This window comes from Marmota flaviventris, chromosome 8 (genome assembly GCF_047511675.1).
Source record: "Marmota flaviventris isolate mMarFla1 chromosome 8, mMarFla1.hap1, whole genome shotgun sequence".
NCBI classification, from domain to species: domain Eukaryota; kingdom Metazoa; phylum Chordata; class Mammalia; order Rodentia; family Sciuridae; genus Marmota; species Marmota flaviventris.
The window spans coordinates 290,463-313,240 of record NC_092505.1 but is presented as its reverse complement, the minus strand read 5'-3'; the positions used below and the strand labels follow the sequence as shown (position 1 = coordinate 313,240).

The 22,778-nt window shown below is 50.3% G+C and overlaps 1 protein-coding gene across 8 annotated transcripts in view; it reads left to right on the top strand.

Annotated features, from left to right (window-relative positions):
* The window catches only part of Dip2a (disco interacting protein 2 homolog A), a 92,315-nt gene that overhangs the window by 37,326 nt on the left and 32,211 nt on the right, over nt 1-22,778 (top strand). For all 8 annotated transcript variants that reach the window (XR_011708240.1, XM_071614951.1, XM_071614950.1 and 5 more), the window contains 6 exons: nt 11,441-11,560; nt 12,783-12,980; nt 17,597-17,688; nt 20,883-20,993; nt 22,094-22,217; nt 22,503-22,612. Coding sequence is in view for 7 of the 8 variants with exons in the window: in XM_071614951.1 (XP_071471052.1) it covers nt 11,441-11,560; nt 12,783-12,980; nt 17,597-17,688; nt 20,883-20,993; nt 22,094-22,217; nt 22,503-22,612 (755 nt within the window). In the remaining variant the exon portion in view is untranslated. The remainder of the gene's footprint in view (nt 1-11,440; nt 11,561-12,782; nt 12,981-17,596; nt 17,689-20,882; nt 20,994-22,093; nt 22,218-22,502; nt 22,613-22,778) is intronic.

The following is a 22,778-nucleotide window of genomic DNA, read 5'->3' as shown; positions in this document are numbered from 1 at the left end:
GTTGTAAAAAATTTAACATTTTTCCCAATTATTTTTTGTTAGACTCTAGAAATACCGTTGATGTTTCATGTGGACCTTATATTAGTCTCAGATTAGTTCTAATAGCAGTTTTTGGTAGAATCCTTAAGATTTTCTATATGCATGATCTTATTATTTATGAATAAAGACATTGTATTTTCTTTCTAAACTGCATGCCTTTTATTTGTTTTTCTTGCTGTATTTTGGTGTGTAGGCGTCTAGTCTATGTTAATCGAAATGCCAAGTGTGAAAAAGCATTTGGTTTTATATTTTTCAGTTTTGATATTAATTATAGATTTTTTGTAGATTCCTTCAACAGGTTGATCAAGGTTCCTTTTTAAGTTTCTGAAAGTTTTTATCATTTTTTTTATTTAATGCTCATATGGTTTTTCTTTCATGGTTTTTGAATATAGACAATTGCATGGATCTACTTTTAAAAAGTTTTTTTTCTTGCAGTGAAATACGTAGAACATGAAATTTTGTATCTTAACCACTTTCTAATTTTTTCACTCCTGGTGATTGAACCCAGAGATGCTCTGCCTCTGAGCTGCATCCCCAGCCCTTTTTTTTTAATTTTTAAAAACATTTTGTCTTGAAACAGAGTCTCCACATTGCCCAGGCTGGCCTCAAACTTGCATCCTCCCATCTCTTCCTTATGAGTGACTGGGACAGCCAGTGTGGGCCGCTGTGCCTGGCCGCCTTAACTTCTGTTTTTTGGTGGTGCTGGGTGAGGAGACCAGGGCCTCACACGTGGGGGCAGGCGACCTGCACGGAGCCACCTTGTGTCTGTCCGAACCACTCTGAGAACCAGCTGTAGAGTCCACACAGTGGTGTTGAGCAGCACCGTCGTCTCCACAGCTCTTGGTCTGGAAAGACGGAAGCTCTGTCTGTGGAGCACTGACTCCCCCTCCCCAGCCCTGGCAGCCAGCGTTCTCTTTTCTATCTGCTCGCTAGGTGGACTTGCACCACGCTGGTCTTTCTGCAGGGGGCTTACTTCATAGACTGGTGTCCTGAGGCCCATCTCTGTTGTGGCACATCCTGGACCTCTGCCCTCAAGGTTCAGCACCATTTTGCTGGTGTCCACAGTGTGACTCTGTCGTGTGTTCCTGCTGCCAGGAGAGCTCCATGGACAGTGTTCACCCAGACCCTGCTTCGGGCTCTCTGGGGCCTCTGTCTGTAGGTGGGAGTCTGGGTGCAGGACCTGGGTGGGTGGGTGACCTTGTTGGGCTCTCTGGACCTCTGTCTGTAGGTGGGAGTCTGGGTGCAGGACCTGGGTGGGTGACCTTGTTGGGCTCTCTGGGCCTCTGTCTGTAGGTGGGAGTCTGGGTGCAGGACCTGGGTGGGTGACCTTGTTGGGCTCTCTGGGCCTCTGTCTGTAGGTGGGAGTCTGGGTGCAGGACCTGGGTGGGTGACCTTGTTGGGCTCTCTGGGGCCTCTGTCTGTAGGTGGGAGTCTGGGTGCAGGACCTGGGTGGGTGACCTTGTTGGGCTCTCTGGGCCTCTGTCTGTAGGTGGGAGCCTGGGTGCAGGACCTGGGTGGGTGACCTTGTTGGGCTCTCTGGGCCTCTGTCTGTAGGTGGGAGTCTGGGTGCAGGACCTGGGTGGGTGACCTTGTTGGGCTCTCTGGGCCTCTGTCTGTAGGTGGGAGTCTGGGTGCAGGACCTGGGTGGGTGGGTGACCTTGTTGGGCTCTCTGGGGCCTCTGTCTGTAGGTGGGAGTCTGGGTGCAGGACCTGGGTGGATGGGTGACCTTGTTGGGCTCTCTGGGCCTCTGTCTGTAGGTGGGAGCCTGGGTGCAGGACCTGGGTGGGCGACCTTGTTGGGCTCTCTGGGCCTCTGTCTGTAGGTGGGAGTCTGGGTGCAGGACCTGGGTGGGTGACCTTGTTGGGCTCTCTGGGCCTCTGTCTGTAGGTGGGAGTCTGGGTGCAGGACCTGGGTGGGTGGGCGACCTTGTTGGGCTCTCTGGGCCTCTGTCTGTAGGTGGGAGTCTGGGTGCAGGACCTGGGTGGGTGGGTGACCTTGTTGGGCTCTCTGGGGCCTCTGTCTGTAGGTGGGAGTCTGGGTGCAGGACCTGGGTGGGTGGGTGACCTTGTTGGGCTCTCTGGGGCCTCTGTCTGTAGGTGGGAGTCTGGGTGCAGGACCTGGATGGTGTGGTGACCTTGTTGGGCTCTCTGGGCCTCTTTCTGTAGGTGGGAGTCTGGGTGCAGGACCTGGGTGGGTGACCTTGTTGGGCTCTCTGGGGCCTCTGTCTGTAGGTGGGAGTCTGGGTGCAGGACCTGGGTGGGTGGGTGACCTTGTTGGGCTCTCTGGGCCTCTGTCTGTAGGTGGGAGTCTGGGTGCAGGACCTGGGTGGATGGGTGACCTTGTTGGGCTCTCTGGGCCTCTGTCTGTAGGTGGGAGCCTGGGTGCAGGACCTGGGTGGGCGACCTTGTTGGGCTCTCTGGGCCTCTGTCTGTAGGTGGGAGTCTGGGTGCAGGACCTGGGTGGGTGACCTTGTTGGGCTCTCTGGGCCTCTGTCTGTAGGTGGGAGTCTGGGTGCAGGACCTGGGTGGGTGGGCGACCTTGTTGGGCTCTCTGGGCCTCTGTCTGTAGGTGGGAGTCTGGGTGCAGGACCTGGGTGGGTGGGTGACCTTGTTGGGCTCTCTGGGGCCTCTGTCTGTAGGTGGGAGTCTGGGTGCAGGACCTGGGTGGGTGGGTGACCTTGTTGGGCTCTCTGGGGCCTCTGTCTGTAGGTGGGAGTCTGGGTGCAGGACCTGGATGGTGTGGTGACCTTGTTGGGCTCTCTGGGCCTCTTTCTGTAGGTGGGAGTCTGGGTGCAGGACCTGGGTGGGTGACCTTGTTGGGCTCTCTGGGGCCTCTGTCTGTAGGTGGGAGTCTGGGTGCAGGACCTGGGTGGGTGGGTGACCTTGTTGGGCTCTCTGGGCCTCTGTCTGTAGGTGGGAGTCTGGGTGCAGGACCTGGGTGGATGACCTTGTTGGGCTCTCTGGGGCCTCTGTCTGTAGGTGGGAGTCTGGGTGCAGGACCTGGGTGGATGACCTTGTTGGGCTCTCTGGGCCTCTGTCTGTAGGTGGGAGTCTGGGTGCAGGACCTGGGTGGGTGGGTGACCTTGTTGGGCTCTCTGGGCCTCTGTCTGTAGGTGGGAGTCTGGGTGCAGGACCTGGGTGGATGGGCGACCTTGTTGGGCTCTCTGGGGCCTCTGTCTGTAGGTGGGAGTCTGGGTGCAGGACCTGGGTGGGTGGGTGACCTTGTTGGGCTCTCTGGGCCTCTGTCTGTAGGTGGGAGTCTGGGTGCAGGACCTGGGTGGGTGACCTTGTTGGGCTCTCTGGGGCCTCTGTCTATAGGTGGGAGTCTGGGTGCAGGACCTGGGTGGGTGACCTTGTTGGGCTCTCTGGGGCCTCTGTCTGTAGGTGGGAGTCTGGGTGCAGGACCTGGGTGGGTGGGTGACCTTGTTGGGCTCTCTGGGGCCTCTGTCTGTAGGTGGGAGTCTGGGTGCAGGACCTGGGTGGGTGACCTTGTTGGGCTCTCTGGGGCCTCTGTCTGTAGGTGGGAGTCTGGGTGCAGGACCTGGGTGGGTGGGTGACCTTGTTGGGCTCTCTGGGGCCTCTGTCTGTAGGTGGGAGTCTGGGTGCAGGACCTGGATGGTGTGGTGACCTTGTTGGGCTCTCTGGGGCCTCTGTCTGTAGGTGGGAGTCTGGGTGCAGGACCTGGGTGGGTGGGTGACCTTGTTGGGCTCTCTGGGGCCTCTGTCTGTAGGTGGGAGTCTGGGTGCAGGACCTGGATGGTGTGGTGACCTTGTTGGGCTCTCTGGGGCCTCTGTCTGTAGGTGGGAGTCTGGGTGCAGGACCTGGGTGGGTGGGTGACCTTGTTGGGCTCTCTGGGCCTCTGTCTGTAGGTGGGAGTCTGGGTGCAGGACCTGGGTGGGTGGGTGACCTTGTTGGGCTCTCTGGGGCCTCTGTCTGTAGGTGGGAGTCTGGGTGCAGGACCTGGGTGGATGGGCGACCTTGTTGGGCTCTCTGGGCCTCTGTCTGTAGGTGGGAGTCTGGGTGCAGGACCTGGGTGGGTGGGTGACCTTGTTGGGCTCTCTGGGCCTCTGTCTATAGGTGGGAGTCTGGGTGCAGGACCTGGATGGTGTGGTGACCTTGTTGGGCTCTCTGGGCCTCTGTCTGTAGGTGGGAGTCTGGGTGCAGGACCTGGGTGGGTGGGTGACCTTGTTGGGCTCTCTGGGCCTCTGTCTGTAGGTGGGAGTCTGGGTGCAGGACCTGGGTGGGTGACCTTGTTGGGCTCTCTGGGCCTCTGTCTGTAGGTGGGAGTCTGGGTGCAGGACCTGGGTGGGTGACCTTGTTGGGCTCTCTGGGGCCTCTGTCTGTAGGTGGGAGTCTGGGTGCAGGACCTGGGTGGATGGGTGACCTTGTTGGGCTCTCTGGGCCTCTGTCTGTAGGTGGGAGTCTGGGTGCAGGACCTGGGTGGGTGACCTTGTTGGGCTCTCTGGGCCTCTGTCTGTAGGTGGGAGTCTGGGTGCAGGACCTGGGTGGGTGGGTGACCTTGTTGGGCTCTCTGGGCCTCTGTCTGTAGGTGGGAGTCTGGGTGCAGGACCTGGATGGTGTGGTGACCTTGTTGGGCTCTCTGGGCCTCTGTCTATAGGTGGGAGCCTGGGTGCAGGACCTGGGTGGGTGGGCAACCTTGCTTTCAGTGTTGGGGGACCTGCCTGCTGCTGCTCTTCACCTGCACCCTGGGGTGCGCAGAGCTCTGGGTCTTCATGCATCCCCAGCAGGTGCTCTGGTAGTACCCGTCCTGAAGGTGCGAGGTGCTTCTGCTTGATCTGGGCACCTTCATGTGCTGCTTGGACATTTGAAGACTTTTTTTTTTGGAGAAATGTCTCTTAAAGGTTTGGTTTGGTTTTGTGTTTTTGAATTTTTTTTTTTTTAGTTGTTGATGGACACAATATCGTTATTTTATTTATTCATTTTTATGCGGTACTGAGAATCAAACCCAATGCTTCACACGTGAGGCAAGACTCTACCACCCCCAGCCCCAAGGGTCCCCCCCCATTCAGATTATTTATGCTTTTTAAAAATTTTTTTTTACTTTTGCCATATTTTCTAGGTGTTAATTCCATATCAGGTATAATATTCACACAAGTATTTTCTTCCATTCTCTAGCCTATCTTTGTAGTTTCTTTTTCTTTTCTCATTACTGGGCATTGAACCCAGGGGTGACTTACTACTGAGCCACATCCCAGCCCTTTTTATTTTTTCGCGACGGTCTTGGCTAGTTAGTTACCCAGGCTGGCCTAGAACTTGCCATCCCTCTGCCCTTCTGCCTGGCCTCCTGTGTCACTAGGATTATTGATCGTGTCTTTCGATATACAAAATTTGAACATTTTCGTGAAGTCTCATTTGTCCCTTTTTTCTTGTGTTGCTGATGTCTTTGGAGTAGAGCTGACGAGGACTGCAGGACCCTGTGCCTGGCAGTGGCACGCTGTCCTCTCAAGAGGTCCTCTAAAGAGTCATGGCTCGTGTTCAGGCTGTGACCGGGACCTTCATTGTCTGCTCGTGGAGATCTGGTGGTGTTTGTGGGAAGGACTGTCCTTTCTCAGTGGAGTGCTCTCGCACCCTTGGCAGAAGTCACTGCTCCTGTGTGGCACTGCTTCTGAGCTCTCTGCTCTGTCCCACTGGTCTGTCTGCATGTTAGTACCACGCACAGTCTCAGCTCCTCTTAGAATCAGGTATGGCAGAGTCTTCCAGCTCTGTTTTTGACTATTTAGGATTCCTGTGAATCTTAGGACATGTGTTTCTATTTATGCAGAAGAGGTCTTTGGGATTTTATAGGGATCACATTGGATTTCTAATTTAAAAATGTTAACATACTACACATGAGCATTTATTTTTGTTGCCTTTAATTTTTCTTCAGCAGTGTTTTCATTATAGAACTCCTTTGCCTCCATGCTGAATTCTTTTCAATTCTGTTGTAAATTGTTTTTGTAATTTCTTTTCAGATTATTCATTGTTAGTACACAGGTAAGCGACTGATTTTTTTTTTTTGAGTGTGTGTGTGTGTGTGTGTAATGGCTGTGTCTTGCCACTTTGTTGAATTCAGATTGTTCTAACTGTGTGTGTGTGTGTGTGTGTGTGTGTGTAAAGGCTGTGTCTTGCCACTTTGTTGAATTCAGATTGTTCTAACTGTGTGTGTGTGTGTGTGTGTGTGTAATGGCTGAGTCTTGCCACTTTGTTGAATTCAGATTGTTCTAAGTGTGTGTGTGTGTGTGTGTGTAATGGCTGTGTCTTGCCATTTTGTTGAATTCAGATTGTTTTAACTGTGTGTGTGTGTGTGTGTTCGCATGCGGGCTCCAGGATTCTCTGGGTCTTTTATTCTTTCTTGCCTGGCAGGCCCAGGGCTGTGCAATAGGGTGCCTCCACCCATGAATGCCCCTGCTCCCTGTGGGGTTCACCCAGCTGGGTGCTGGGTTCTTCCACCTGGTTGTGTCCACTGTGGTCTGCTCGGCAGTGGGTTTGCCTTCGGTGTCGTGGTCCCTTTCCCCAGGGTCCCTAGGGTTGCCCTGCGACTGCTGCCCTGGGGCCGGCCTTGCTCGTCCAGTGCTCCTGCCTTTGAGCTCTGCTCTGGATCTTTCCTGGACCTTTCTCCTCTGCCTCTCTCCTGCCCCACTGTGTTTAGATGTTTGTTGATCTCAGCGTATTTCCAGGTGCATTGTTCAGATGTGTTTCTCCTGCATATTTAATCCCTTTTAAGTTTATTAAACTTGTGAACTACCCAGCACACAGTCTGTTAGTTGAGTATTCCACTCGAAAATAATACTTATTCTGTTGCATTTTTTCTTTTTTTTTAAAGTTTTTTTTAATAGTTGTAGATGGACAGGATGCCTTTATTTTATTTGTTTATTTTTATGTGGTGCTGAGGATCAAACCCAGTGTCTCATGCATGCTAGGCAGGCATTCTGCTGCTGAGCTATGACCCCAGACCTTCTTTTGTTTTATGGTAAAATAATGCTATAAAGAAAGCTCAAAAATTTTTGATAACTTTGTCCAAAATATTTGTTACATAGTGATGGGTGAAGGTCTAATATTTCTAATATAAAAATCATTTTTAAAAATGAACAGGAAAAGCCAAGTTGGTGGCACACACCTGTAATCCCTTCCATTCTTGTGGTTGAACATGGAGTCACACTGGTCATTTATCCATATGTGACATAGGAAAGTTACGTCCAGTTCATTCCTCTGTCTTTCCTATTCCCATCCCTCCTTCCTTCCCTTCATTCCCCTTTGTCTAATCCAATGAACTTCTATTCTTCCCTGCCCCACCCCTTATTACGTGTTGGCAGCTGCACGTCAGAGAGAACAGTCGGCCTTTGGTTTTTGAGGACTGGCTTATTTCACTTAGCATGATTGTCTCCAGTTCCATCATTTACTGGCAAATGCCATGATTTCATTCTTCTTTATGGTTGAGTAATATTCCATTGTGTATATGTGCCACATGTTCTTTATCCATTCATCTGTTGAAGGGCACCTGGGTTGGTTCCGTAGCTTAGCTATTGTGAACTGAGCTGCTGTGAACATTGATGTGGTTGTGTCACTGCAGTGTGCTGATTTTAAGTCCTTTGGGTATGTACCGAGGAGGGGGATAACTGGGTCAAATGGTGGTTCCATTCCAAGTTTTCTGAGGAATCTCCATACTGCTTTCCAGAGTGGTTGCACCAATTTGCAGTGCCAACAGCAATGTATGAGTGAACCATTTTCCCCACATCCTCACCACATTTATTGTTACTTGTATTCTTGATTGTTGCCATTCTGACTGGGGTGAGATGGAATCTCAGTGTGGTTTTAATTTGCATTTCTCCAGTTGTTAGAGATGTTGAACATTTTTTCACGTTTGTTGACCATTCATGTTTCTTCTGTGAAGTGTCTGTTCAGTGCCTTTGCCCCTTTATCGATTGAGTTATTTGGTTTTTTTGAAGTTGAGTTTTTTTTTTAATATATATATATATATCCTGAAGACTAATGCTCTATCTGAGGTACAGGTGGCAAAGATTTTCTCCCATTCCGCGGGCTCTTTCTTCACTGTCTTGATTGTCTCCTTTACTATGAAGGAGCTTTTTAGTTTGATACTATCCCATTTATTGATTCTTGGTTTTACTTCTTTGAGCTTTAGGAGTCTTGCTGACAGATTTGGTTCCTAAGCCGACATTTTGGGAAGTTGGGCTTACATTTTCTTCTAGTAGGCACAGGGTCTGCAGTCTAATGCCTGAGTCCTCCATCCACTTTGAGTTGAGTTCACGCGTGGTGAGAGCGAGGGGTTTAGTTTCACTTTATTATATGTGGGTTTCCAGTTTTCCCAGCACCATTTGTTGAAGAGGCTCTCTTCTCTCCAGTGACTACTTATGGCCCCTTTGTCCAGTGTCTTGCATTCCACTGGTCTCCGTTCTGTCTTGGTGCGGCCCCATGCTGTTTCTGTGGCTCTGTGGTGTAGTTTAAGGGTGTGCTACTGGGATGCCTCCTGCTTTGTTTTTTTCACTGAGGATTTCTCCTTATTTTTCCAAATGAATTTCATAACTGCTTTTTCTGTTTCCATGAAGAATATCATTGGAACCTTAAAAGGAATTAAGAATGAATTGGAAGGGTTCCTTCCTTTTGTATTTCATGGGATCATTGAGGAGATTGGTGTTAGTTTTCTTTGAAGGTCTGGTAGAGCTCAGCTGAGAATCTCTGTCTGGTCCTGGGCTTCTCTTCCTTGGCTTTTGATAGCATCTTTAATTTCATAGCTTGAAATTGATCTGTTTAAACTTTCTATGTCCTCCTGATTCAGTTTTTTTAGGTCATATGTCTCTAGAAATTTGTGGATGTTTTCAAGGTTATCTATTGTATCAGAGTAGGAATTTTCAAAGTAGGTTTGGTTATCTTCTGTATTTTAGTAGTTTGTGTTGTGATATTTCCTTTTTCATTGTGAATTTTAGTAATTTGAGTTTTCTTTGTTAGCTTGGCTAAGGGTTTATTAATTTTATTTTATTGATTTGTTTTTCAAAGAACCAACATTTTGTTTTGTCGATTTTTTGGGATTATCTCTTTTGTTTCAATTTTATTGATTTCAGCTCTGATTTTATTTCCTGTCTTCTGCTTTTGGTGTTGATTCATTCTTCTTGTTCTAGGACTTTGAGATGTAATGATAGGTTATTTATTTGTTGACTTTCTATACTTTTAATAATAAGTGAGCTCAATGCAATGCATTTTCCTCTTTGCACTGCCTTCATAGTGTCCCAGAGTTCTTGATATGTTGTTTCATTTACCTCTCAGTATGTTTTTTTTCATCCCAGATTTCTTCTGCTATCCATTGTTCATTCAGTAGCATATTATTTAGTCTCCGGGTATTAAAGTAGCTTCTATTTTTTTTGAACTTTTTTTTATTATAGATAGACACAATACCTTTATTTTATTTGTTTTTATTATGTGGTGCCAGGGATCGAACCCAGTGCTTCATGCATGCTAGGCAAACTCTCCATCACTGAGCCACAACCCCAGCCCCTCTATTTTTAGTTTCATTCTTGATTTCTAAATTCATTCTGTTATGATCTGATAGGATGCAAAGTATATCTATTTTTTTTTATATTTGCTAAGAGTTGCTTTGTGGCCTGAGACGTGGTCTATTTTAGAGAAGGATCCGTAGCTGCTGAGAAGAAAATGCATGTCGTCATCCTGCCAGATCTTACCTGTCATTTTTCTCTGGCGTTCTTTAAAATTCTATCCTTATTCTCTGTGTTGAGCATTTTCATGATAATGTGCCTTGGTGTGGGTCTGTTGCAGTTTTGTATATTTGAGGTCTTGTAAGCTTCCTGCATTTGATTTTCCACTTTATTCTTTAGGTTTGGGAAATTTTCTGATATTATTTCATTGAAAAGATTGTGCATTCCTTTTGTTTGTATCTCTGAATCTTCATCTCTCCCAATAAATCTTAAATATAGTCTTTTCAGGTTATCCCACATTTCTTGCAAGTTCTGTTTGTGGTCTCTTAACATCTTTTCTCCATGTTTAACTTTGTTTTCAAGATTATTTATTTTGCCTTCATTGCCTGAAACTCTAAGTGGTCTAGTCTGTTGGTGATGCTTTCAATTGAAATTTTAATTTGATTTATTGATTTCCTTCATTTCAAAGATTTGTATGCTTTTCTTTTTTTCAGAATCTCTCTTTATTGAAGTGATATTTCACTTCCTGTATTTTCTTTCTGATTTCACTCCTTATACTGGCTTTTACTTCGCACATCGTTTTAACTATGTACATTATAAACTCTTTCTTGGATATTTCTTCCACTCTGGTGTTGTTGGATTCTGTTATTGGAGCACCTTGGTCTGTTTGCGATGATTGACCCCTTGCCTTTTCATGTTGTTTGTGTGTCTACCCATCTAGCAGTATAGATGTGAGGAGTAGAGTTTTTTTTTTTAATTTATTTTTTAGTTGTAGATGGACACAATATCTTTATTTTTATTTGTTGCTCAGGATTGAACCCAGTGCCTTGCATGTGTCATGTGTGAGGCAAGTGCTGTACCACTGAGCTATAGCCCCAGCCCTCCTGTTTTTTTTTTTAATGTATTTTTTAGTTGTAGATGGACACAGTATCTTTATTTATTTTTATGGTTTTTTTTAATTTATTGGCAGTAGAGTTTTTATCCTGTAGACTTACAGTGTCCCTGAAGGTTTCCAATACCTCACGCTGAGAAGCTACCTGTCTGCTTTCTCGGTTTCACTCCACGTAGCAGCCAGGAAAGTGACCTCTATTCTGCCATCTTGAAAACCAGAACAGTGTTTCTTAAGAAGGATTGAGAACACCACGGAGCTTTTTAGCCTGCATGGGTTATATGTCTTGATATTTATCTTATTAGAAATTAAAATTAAAATTAGAATTATTATTTCACTTAAAACAGCAGTAAACTCGTTACATGTTGAGATGAATCACCATACTTCTGCAAAAGTAATTTCCAAAACAGCCACCTTGAGGGAGAAGAAGGGGCTCATTCCGTGCTTTGACGGTCTCTTTCATGGCTGACTGATGAAAGCGTCTGGGTCACCTGCATTCACAGTGACTTCAGGTGCATGTGACAGGAGAGAAAGAAAAGCAAATGGCATCTTTACATCACCATGGCGTGTTCTTAGCCTTAGTGCCCTGAAAGGCCCTCAGACACCCCAGGGTCCCTGGACCAGTTTGAAAACTGCTACAAGGAATAGCGTTCAGTACATATAATTCAGTCAGTGCTTATGGGGTGAATTGGCCAATTCCAGAACGTTGTCTGCTGGGCTGCAGACTGGAGATCATCTGTTGGCTGTGTGAGTTCTCGTGCCTCCAACAGGCTTGTCCTTGGCCTGCGGCTAGGCGTGTGTGTGTGACAGGTCTTGCCTGAGGCCCTCTCTGCTTTTCCTGTGACAGGTGTCCCTGTGCACAGCAGAGTGTCCTCCAAGATCCAGCAGCTTCTGAACACCCTGAAGAGGCCCAAGCGCCCTCCCCTGAAGGAGTTCTTCGTGGACGATTTTGAGGAGCTTTTGGAAGGTAGAGTCCTCTGATCTGAGCCCTGTGTGTGTGTGCCATCTGGAGGCACAGGTGGTGGTGCACAGACGTGAGTTCCTGTGCCACGCCATGTCAGACCCTTTCTCTTTGTGTCCAGACTCTGGTGAGCATGTGCAGCCGTGAGCTTAGAACCACACCTGCCTGCACATGGTCAGGGTTAGAGAGACTTTGCAATCCCCACGCCCAGTCCAGGGTTAGGACAACACTGCTAAGGTTTCTTCTTTACACTTTTAGTTAAACTCTAAATGTGAAATACTTGTCTTCTTATGGTTCTAAAGTACTGAGTTTTTAGCACATGTTCAAGTCCTTTTCAGAATTTTAACCTCTCATTTATGAATGGAATATATATTTAAAAACAAAGAACATACTGAGCATGGTGGCACATGCCCATAATCCCAGTGACTCTGGAGGCTATGGCAGGAGGATTGCAAGTTTGAGACCAGCCTCAGTAACTTGGCAATACCCTGTCTCAAAATAAAAAATAAAGAGGGCTGGGGATGTAGCTCAGTGTTAGAGTGCCTCTGAGTTCAATCCCCAGTACTGCAAAAGAAGAATATAGATTTATTTTAAAAAAGAAGAACTAAGAAGAAGCAGAAAGAGGCCCACACCCTTAGAAGGGCACAGAGATGAAGCCTAGTGTTGGTGCTGAGTGTGTTGTGACCCCTGGGCCTGCCTGCCCTCAGTGGCAGGCCAGTGTGGGGCCTGGCTTGTCCTTCATGCTTAGACAGGTCCAGAGCTCCACCGTGTGCTTACAGCGCTGAGCTTCTCAGCACCTTGGAGAGCAGTCCTTGTTAACAGTGGGGTCTTTGGGGCCACAGGAAAATCAGTAGTGGGAATTGGTGGTGGAAATCAGTGAGGTGACCGTCCCGGCAGCTCCTGGCCTCAAGTCCTGTTCACTTTGGTCCTGGGTGGGCCGGTTGCTCAGACCTCCTCCCAGGCTCTGGGGCCTGCAGTGCTGCACTGGGGTGGCAGGCGTCAGGTGCCACAGTTATCCCCAAGGTGCAAGTAGATGTACCCTCCTGAGCCACCTTCACTGTCTGTGGCTGAACTTTCCTGGAGGGTGAAAGCCACACCGTCTACGACTGACTCTCCTTTATGTGACTGTGGTAATGACGAAGGTCTAAACCACTCATGTCAGGCTTTTTACAGTGGTGAGTGCGGGGCCTCCACAGTGCTGACGTCTGAACTCCGGCTCTGCTTACAGTTCAGCAGCCAGATCCCAATCAGCCGAAGCCTGAGGGAGAGGAGGTGGAGGTGCTGAGAGGGGAGCCCCCGGCCACAGGGGTGCCCTGGCCACCGTCTCTGCTAGCTGCCCTTCAGCGATGGGGCACAGTGCAGCCCAAGGCCCCCTGCCTGACTGCCCTGGACACAGCAGGGAAGGCCATCCACACCCTCACCTACGGCAAGTACTCAGGAGGGTGGTCGCACTCTGGTGGGGGGCTGGGGGGCCACAGTGCTTACTGTGTAGCCTGCACACACCTGTTGACCCGCCACATCAGCAGCAGTTCCTGAGGCGCCGCACACCTGCCGTGCTGCCTGGGTGTGCGTGGCCAACTGTATTCTGAGCAGCGGGTGTGCTGGCGCAGCTTTAGCCACGCAGCGCCTCTGTGCTTGGCGTGTTTGGGTTCCGCGCTACATCTGCTGTCACACAGCTGACGGTGCAGGTACAGCTCGGTGCCTTGGCAGAGTGAATGCTCTTCTGTGAGCTTTAGCTGGCCAGGTCCAGGCCTCCGTGGCCCTCCCAGCACTGATGTCCTCCATACAGAGGGGAGCCCGCCCAGCTACTCAGGCTGCAGGCTCTCTGTGGCCGAGACGTTCATAGAAGCAGGATTTTATTTTATTCATTATTCTTTATTTATTTGTTTATTTTAATTTTTTTTTTTTTTTTAGTTGTAGATGGACACAATGCCTTTATTTTATCTACTTATTTTTATGCGATGCTAAGGCTCGAACCCAGTGCCTCACACATGCCAGGCAAGTGCCCTCCCACTGAGCCACAGCCCAGCCCAGAAGCAGGATTTGATGAAAGCTGCTCTTTGGTGTCTGATGGCTTGCCTCGTGCCAGTCTCCACCATGCGGTGTGCAGCTGTGTTGACGCTCATTGATGGGTGTTGTGTGCTCAGTGCGTGTCCCACAGCTGTCCTTGCTCTCCCAGTGGTTGTCCCAGCTTGGGACTGCCGTTCCAGAGGCCATTGTGAACACTCTTTTCTCTCGTCTGCAGTCCTGGGTGAGAGCCTGGGGGGGGTTGAAGGTAAGGGATCCCAGGAGACGTGTGGCCTTGGGACCTGCACTGCTTTTCCAGAGGGGTGGGAGCAGCACTCCTTCCCAGAGCAGCACGGAGAGCCCCTTGGGCTCCATCTCATGGCCTTGTGAGTTAGGTTCTGATCTGCCTTTGCTGGGGGCCGCCGGCACTGAAGGCCCTGTCCATGATCCTCCAAGTGTCAGCGTGGGGGCTTCTTTGTTTCAGCTGCAGCCTTTTGTCAGATACCTGCTTTGTGGCTGTCTCCTCTCAGCCTGAGGCTTGCCTTCTGGCCTTTCATGGTGGCTTTGATGAGTGGAAGGCCTCCCTGCAGTCGATGTGTCTGTGCCTGCTTTGTTGAGGTGCAGTGGTAGGATCCCAGCTCTCTGCCTGTTCCTCAAGATTGCTGTGCTGTTGTTGACCCTTTGCATTTCCAAGTAAAGTAGAAACCAGTGGTCACTTTGCTAGGAGTTCTTGCTGGGATATTGGTTGGCACTACATTGAGTCTGTGGTTTGATTCAAAGAGAATTGATATTATCACAGTTCTGGAACCTTCTAGCCCATGAGTAGAATATTTCCCTCTTTTTAAAGGCTGCCTTAATTTCTCTCAGGATTATATTTATACTACTGAGTACAGAATTCTTGAGCAGCTTTCGTTAGGTTTATTCCTGTTCTAAATGTATAATTAAAATTTCTCCACTGACTTGGTGACCCCAGCCTGTGGGTGCCGCTCACCTCTGAGGGGGCCTGGCTGTGCTCTGGAGGCCCCAGTCTCTGCTGATGGCCCTGGGCCCTGCGCCTGGCCTGAGGGTGGAGGACTGGGTCGGTCCGCACCACTCAGGGTTCCCCGTCTGGAGTCTGACTCTGGCTGTCTTGCTGCCCCTGACAAGTGATCTCTGTTTTGTGCAGCTGTAACTCCGCAGTGCCCCTCCTGTCTGATCCAGAGCCTTTTAGAATCACCCACAGGATCTCGTGTAGGTGTGGTCAACGGGCTTCTGTTGAGGAAAGAGCATAGCGGGACCCACTTACCAGTTACGCTGTTGGTGGACACCTGGGTGGCGTCCAGCGGTGGCCATTAGAAGTGGTGCTATTGGCGGGTGCTGCTGTGGGCCCTCTGGCAGTGAGCAGGTGCCACTTTCCCAAGTAGGCCCTAGGGGTGGAAGAGCGAGGACTGGGGCCCACGTCCCTCAGCTTGCCCACCGCCACACCCACATGCTGTGGTGGGTGCTTAGTGCTCAGGCCCACTCTCCACCTGCGCTGTGAGAACTGGTGGTGTGGCCATGGCTCTGACGTGGCCTCCCGAGGGGTCAGTTGTTGAGGCCTTCTGGCCTCTGCCATGTACCCGTGTCCTCTGCATGGCTTCCCAGGTGTCTGCAGGACCTCTTCTGCACCCAGCAGGCTGCCGGCGTCCTTGCCACTGTGTGAGGGTCTGTGGGCAGAAGTTCCAGCCTCTTGCCTTCTTTGCCTTCAAGGTTCTTGCTTTCTGTGTTCTAGGCAGACTTCTTCCCTGGACTGTGGTCACAGAGTTGCTCTGTGAGCCTGGGGAAGTGCCTACTTTTTTGCCCTTCACATGGCGAACGTCCCTGCCCTGTGTCCCGTATGGGAGAGGTCCCGAGAAGGGTCAGCAGCTGGCCCCCTCTCTGCAGCAGCACCGGGCCCTCCGTCCAGGAGTCCTGCCTGTGAGCCTCTCTTACCTTCTCTTCTTCTGTTGGCTGATGGCACCTGTGAGCCTTGGCCATGCTTTCTTGGTGCCCATGGCCTTATGATGAGACTCAGCCTCATGGAGAATGTTCCCTGCTTCTCCTCCAAGGGTGTCCCAGCTGTGCCAACCCCATGCATCCCAGGTTGTCTCAGAGGAAGCTTGCCAAGCACCTCGGCATCCCTGCCAGTTTCTGCTGAGTTGCCTTGATCCGGCCCCAGGAGGACCAGTGCTTCTACAGTATGGAGTCTTCCGTTTCAGTAGCGTCTGAACACTCTCTGCAGGAGACTCTGTGGATTCTTGTGACACTTTGAGTTTTATGTATTTAGGGAGTGTGTTTTGATCTAATTGTAAATGTATCGTTATGTCTTAAAATTTACTGTTGTAGCATATTCAGGTGACACGGTGAGCTGGGCGTGGTTTCGCCCACCTGTGATCCCAGTAGCTGGGCAGGCAGGAAGATTGCAGGTTCAAAGCCGGCCTCAGCAACTTAGTGAGGCTCTGTCCCTAAAAATATAAAGTATAAAATAAAAAGATCTGGGGACACAGCACAATGGCAGAAACACACTGTGGGCAATCCCCAATACCATTAAAGAATAAATATCATCCTGAGTACTGTCACGCAGGCAGCCTCGCCAGAGTCTTGTAAAAGATGGACAGGCACGGCATCCTGTCACTCACAAAGCATAGCTCTGTCCCCAGGTGCTTCCGCACTGCCACTTCCCCCATCTGGCTGAGGCATTCTGCTCACGGCTGGGGCAGCTGCACTGGCCTCCCTTCTGCCCCCAGAGGGAAGGCTCCAGTGTCCGCCTCAGCTAGGGCATTCCCATGGGCTCAAGGTGACCAGCGTCAGATTAAGGAAGTATGTGCCCTTTCACACCTAGTTTAGGAAGGGTTTTGAAAAACATTTAAAATCACTTTTAAGTCATGAGGGATTATCGGTTTTCTCCCACCTGTCATCATTGTTAATGGTGCTGCGTTTCCATGAACCTCTGCATTTCTGGGTAGAACTAACTTGATCACAACATGTTATTCTTTTCATAGTTTTTATTGGTTTCTGTTTGGAGATGTTTATTATAACTGTTGACATCTTTTTTTTTTTTTTTTTTAAAGAGAGAGAATTTTTCAATATTTATTTTTTAGTTCTCGGCGGACACAACATCTTTATTTTTATGTGGTGCTGAGAATTGAACCCAGCGCCCCGCGCATGCCAGGCGAGCGCGCTACCGCTTGAGCCACATCCCCAGCATTATAAGTGTTGATATCTTGACCTTAACTTTAAAGTGGGCTTACTCTGTTTTGAGTTAAATGTTTGCTTTCTGGTGTCTTGGGGTCCACGGCCACTCCCGTCACTTTATGGTGCTTGGTCAGCACCACTGCTATGGGACTGAACACTGGACCACAGGGCGGGCTGTCCAACCCATGGTGTCCACCGAGCCTGAAGGCCCAGCCTGGGTGTTTTGTTCAGGAATGGCGGCTGTATCAGGGTTGGGAATGAATGTCTCCCATGCTCCTTCTGCTGAGCCCGCTTTCTTCCTGGGTGAGGCTGTTGTCAGCTCCCCAGGTTGGGCACTGCGTGAGGTAGCTGCTAGCCAGGAGGGACAGAGAGGTGGTGCCTGGCCGTGGGCCCCTCCAGCCACTGGAGAAAGCTCTGGCCCTTCAGGAAACATGTAGCGGCCACAGGAGGTGAGGGTGGATGTCACGGGTCACACTCAACGCTGTTGGCTGAGGGGGCAGTGTGAGTGGTGGTCTCTTCCCAGAACTCACAGACGTGCACATGTGCATGTGTGCTCCCATGTATGGCATCATGCATGCACAGCATGGCATGTTTTGCTGGCTTTGCTAGACTTTAATAAACTCCTTTTTTATGTTTGCATTAAGAAAAATAAATGTATAACTTGTTCTTGGGAGAAAACTGATGTTTGTTGCAGCATTATGTAGGGTGGCTGTCATCTGGAAACTGGATTTCCAGTCTTAGCTAATGGTATGTTGTTAATGGGGTATTGCAATTGCTGCATTGAAATGTTAACTATTAGGCTCCTTAAATATTACATTGCTTAGTATTTTTATTTTATTTTAGGCAAACTTTGGAGTCGGAGTTTAAAATTAGCTTATACTCTACTTAATAAACTGACTAGTAAGAATGAACCACTACTTAAACCTGGAGACAGAGTAAGTAACTAGAATGTAACTTTATTGGACTGAGCAAAAGCAGGCTTAAGCAGCCTGTTCTGTTGAAATTGTGTCTTGTCGGTTGGTTAGAATGAGTGTTAACCTGTGGGATTTAAAGTCAGCAATGGAAACATACCATGTGGACTGGTGTGCGATGCAGTGTCAAGTGGTCATTCCTCTCCTCCCTATCGCCCACCCACTGGTCTTCCAGCTCATGTTGGGCTTCATGTGTGTTGGCGTTGATAGGCCTTGACTTTGCAGGGCAGGGGTCCATGCTGACATTGACCTGTCCATGAAGTCCTGGATGCTTTATGTCATCTCCTCCCCACAGGGCTGCCTTGGAAGCCAGCCCCCTAGTCCTGCACTGCCCAGATGGTTGTTTGAATTTAAATGAACCATCGTTAAGTTGAACTAAAGCACAGTCCCTCAGTTGCAGGAGCCATGTATCCAGGGCTCAGCAGCGACGTGTGGGGGATGGTTGCTGTCCTGGGCAGAGTGGAGGTGTTTTCCATAGTCATACGGGGTTCTCTTGGACGGCACCACCTCAGGCAGGCTGCACTGACCTGAGGACCCAGGCTTGTGGAAGGTCAGTGTGGACAGCAGTGTGTGTGTTGGAAATCAGCACGCTTACCAGGGAGGGGAGACCCCAGTGACAGGCCACCCACAGTGAGGTGGCATGTTAACTTGCCAGCCAGAAGCTTCTGCCTCACTCCAGAGAGAGGCTGAGGGTGAAGGAGAATAGACAGATGGCATTGAAGATGGAGAGGGGAGCGAGGGAGAAAAGCAGGCGCGGAAGCAGATTTCCTGAAGTTAGCATTCAAGAAAAGGATGTCAGCAGAAAAGACCAAGAGTTGGAAAGTAGGAGGAGCCAAGGGGCAGAATCAGAGACTTGGTGAAGGAGGTCCATGCCAGCTTAGCCCTGGGAGTGCAGAGGAGGGTGGGAGCAGAACACTGCAGGCAGTGCAGGGTGAGTCGCCGGCTCTACAGAGCATCGTGTTCCTTGTGAACACAGCTGACCACTCTAAAGTGTGTGACCACGGGGCAGAAGGCGCCTCAGAGCCACGCACATGGGGAGCACCAGCAGTCACAGTGTGCGGGACTCCTCAGTAGAACCCTGCAGGACAGAGGAGGGTGCCTCAGACACTCAGAGGGGGTGGACCTGTTTCCACCTGGCAAATACAGTGCGGAACTCAGACCTGGCTCAGAAGCCCCTTTCCTGGCAAGTTCCTAGGGGATGTGTGACAGTGAGTGAGGGGGTCCCAACAGGAGAGTCACACAGAGGTCCCAGGACAGCCAAGCTACAGCCCTGGCAGGGGGACCAAGGCCAGAGTCGGATGCAGTGCCCTGAGGTGAGTGAAGCTTGGGGTCACGTGACTGGCTGGTTATTGGGAACAGGACCCTGAATGGCACTTGGCTCATCGGATGGGGTGTCTTAGGGCTGTCATCCAGCGTCCATGGAACAGATGGAAGAGGGGTGCTGTCCCAGCAGGAGGGAGACCCTTGTGGCACCACTCTTAGGGGTGCTGTGTTCAGGCAAGGTGTGTGTGGTGCTTCAGGACAGCCTGCAAGACCCTGACTCCCCCCGACTCCCTGAGCCTAGGGATTGCAGCTCATTTTCTTTCAGGGACAAAGATTTGCAGATGGTTTCTCCACTTGCAAGAGAAGGTTGCCCTTAGGTTAATAAAAAGGTACACTCAGCAAGCAGGTTAATGTTGGAGATCGGTGGCCCACAGACTGCCAGCTGATGCCCTTCACAGATGGTGACGACACTCCTTCACCAAAGACTCTCTGGAAGGATGTTTTCCCTGACTGCCATCTGTCTCAGGGTGTGGGTCACATCTCTGGGCAACTGTTAACACCAGCCCTCAAGGAGAGTTTATCCTTCCCCACGAATGGACTTGCTGGCAGCTTTGCAGAGCCTAGGTCCAGAGTGGGTTCTGCCCATCTTCCCGGGGGCCCTGTGCTGAGTCTGCCTGTTTAAGGACTGTTCTGACCTACTACGGCAGAATCAGGGCTTATGGAAACATTTTTCCATATGTAGCTTCTAATTTGAGTAGATACAGTTTAAAAAAAAAAAAAAAAAACCTGGGATGAGAGCAGGAATACAAAATATTTCCCTAAAATAACAGGATATTTTAAAATGTAAAATGTAGAAATGTAAACCCAGTATTTAAAAGCATGAGAGTGAACAACAAAGGACAGATCTAGAATATTTTAAATGTGTTGTTTTAGTAGGTGACCGAGGACAGGGCATGGTGCTACTGTTTTTCATTGGTCATTTTAGACCATTTTAATGAATTTTGATACAAATTAAAATGCAAGGTGAATGAGGGAGAGCTGGTAATTCACAGGGGCAGCACCCTGTCTAGGTGGGAGTGGGAGGGTGCCCAGGTGGGAGCGAGAGGGTGCCCAGGCAGGAGCAGGTGCCCAGGCAGGAATAGGTGTCCAGATGGGAGCAGGAGGGTGCCCAGGCAGGAGTAGGTGCCCAGGTGGGAGTGGGAGGGTGCACAAGTGGGAACAGGTGCCCTGGTGGGAGTGGGAGGGTGCCCAGGTGGGAGCAGGTGCCCAGGCAGGAATAGGTGTCCAGATGGGAGCAGTAGGGTGCCCAGGCAGGAGTAGGTGCCCAGGCGGGAGTTGGAGGGTGCCCAGGTAGGAGCAGGAGGGTGCCTAGGCAGGAGGAGGTGCTCAGGTGGGAGCAGGAGGGTGCCCAGGCAGAAGTAGGTGCCCAGGTGGGAGTGGGAGGGTGCACAAGTGGGAACAGGTGCCCAGGTGGGAGTGGGAGGGTGCCCAGGTGGGAGTAGGAGGGTACCCATGTGGGAGCAGGTGCCCAGGTGGGAGTAGGACAGTGCCCTGGGGCCTGCTGTGTCCCTTCAGGTAGCTCTTGAGTGAAGACTGCTCAGTGACAGTGCGCTGTTAGGACGGTTGGCTTTGGAAATTGTTGTTTTAGATATAACTTGATTCAGGTGGTAGTCAGCATGGACAGGCCCTGTCCAGCAAGAGCTGGACAGCCTTGGCTTGAGGAGTAAAGACGGCCCTAACCCACAAGCCAGTCATTCAGAGTCATGTGAACCAATCCCAAGTTGAGGTTTGGAAAGGTGTGAGAGTCCGGTTGTCTGAGCCTCGTCTGCCGTCGGAGCCTGCGTTGGAACGTCCTCCTGCCAAGGAGTCCTCAGGTTTCCCTTGTACTGTTGCAGGTGGCGCTCGTGTTTCCCAACAGTGACCCCGTGATGTTCATGGTCGCGTTTTATGGGTGTCTCCTGGCAGAGCTGGTTCCGGTCCCCATAGAAGTGCCATTGACAAGAAAGGTAGCAAGCCTGGGCTGGGCGTTCTGCACTTGGTGCACGGGGGGCCAGGCCTGGCTTCTCTTCAGCTCTGGCATGAGCTGGGGTGTGCCCTGCCTTGAGGAAGGTGGCCCCAGGCCAGCTGGCCAGACTTCAGCATGAAGTCAGGTGCCGTCTGTCCCCAGGCTGAGGTGGGGATTGCCGCCCTGCTGGGGGAGCCTCCTGGTCACCCGGTGAACTTCCCAGAAGGAGCGATGGGCACTCTCTCCTCCAGGGAACAGAACGTGATTCTACAAGGCTCTGTTAGGCCTTTGCTCAAAACCAGGTGGTAGTTAGTGTTGAATAAACAAGATAAAAGGTCCCATGTGTTTCTCTTCTTGTCACTGATATCTTGACACAGGGAGCATGCTCCACCATGTGAGATGTAAACATGGGGAATCTCACTGTAGAAAACACCACTTGGGGGCAGACTGGGCCTGTGTTTTAGAAAGTCCGATTCCTGCACCTGACTCAGGCAGCCTTGAGCGAGCACGGGAGCCACAGCCCTGGTCAGGAGTACCACGGTGAGGCTTGCACACGGAGCCAGAGTACCCTAAAGGAAGCCGTAATCAGGTATTAGAACAAAATGACTCCTAGGAAAGAAACTGGAGATGGGTGAAGCTTAGGTGAAGAGAAGCGCACGACGTGCAGCAGGGTGTGCACAGGTGTGAGAGCCGCAGCCAGGGCTTTCTTGTGGCTTAGCTCATGCTGATAAGGCCAGCCTCCCCGAGTCAGCTCGTAAATTTTAATCATGATGCGACAGAAATTTTAATGCTGTTATTTTTAGAGCTTATTAAAATGCGTTTAAATGTCATTTGCAAGAGTGAACTTCTTAGCCCTTTATCCAGAACCTTATTTTACTGCAAAACAAATTTAAAAAATGCATTTTAAATTTAAAAACGATTCTCTTATTTTTATGTGCTATTTCCCTGAAAATATAATAACCTGCCAGTGATAGGACTGAATTGTTCTAGAAGTTTCCTGAGCTTGGAAACAGCTCTGCTCTCTGTGAGAGCTGGAGCACTAAGGGCCAGTGCTGTGGCTCTGCCGGTGCCCACTTGCCCTCTGTTGCCTGTCCTCTGCAGGATGCAGGCAGCCAGCAGGTTGGGTTTCTGCTGGGCAGCTGTGGTGTCACCCTGGCCCTGACTACAGATGCGTGTCAGAAGGGCCTGCCCAAGTCACAGACGGGAGAGGTGGTGACTTTCAAAGGTGAGCCTCCAGGGTGTGAGGAGTGGGCTCAGCTAGCACGGTGCCGCTGGGCCTGCTGCTCCAGGAAGTGCACTCAGTGAGTCTCCGTTTTTGTCTGCTTCAGTGTCTCTACCCCTTCTGTCCACGGTTGTGGCCACTGGCTAGATTTACCTATTTAAATGAAGCAAAATGAAGTGAGACTAAACTTGGCTAATGGCCGTGTGTTGGATGCGTGTTGAACGCAGGCTCCTGTTGTGGGGAGCAGGGCCCTCCAACTCCAGCGCAGTGTTCCTGTCTGTGTCACAGGCTGGCCCCCCCTCGCCTGGCTGGTGATTGATGGGAAGCATTTGGCCAAACCCCCCAAGGACTGGCTCCCTCTGGCTCAGGACACCGGGGCTGGGACTGCCTACATCGAGGTGAGTGAGCCCCCCACGTGTGTCCCCATGGGCTAGCTGCTATGTGTCATGACCTCGGGTCGAAGTTCCCCTTAGGTGTGGTCTCTGTCCTGGAAAGAGGAAGTGTCCTGCAGGACCTTGTGCAGACCTTAGGTTCTATCCTGGGCACCTGCTGGGTTCCTGGAGA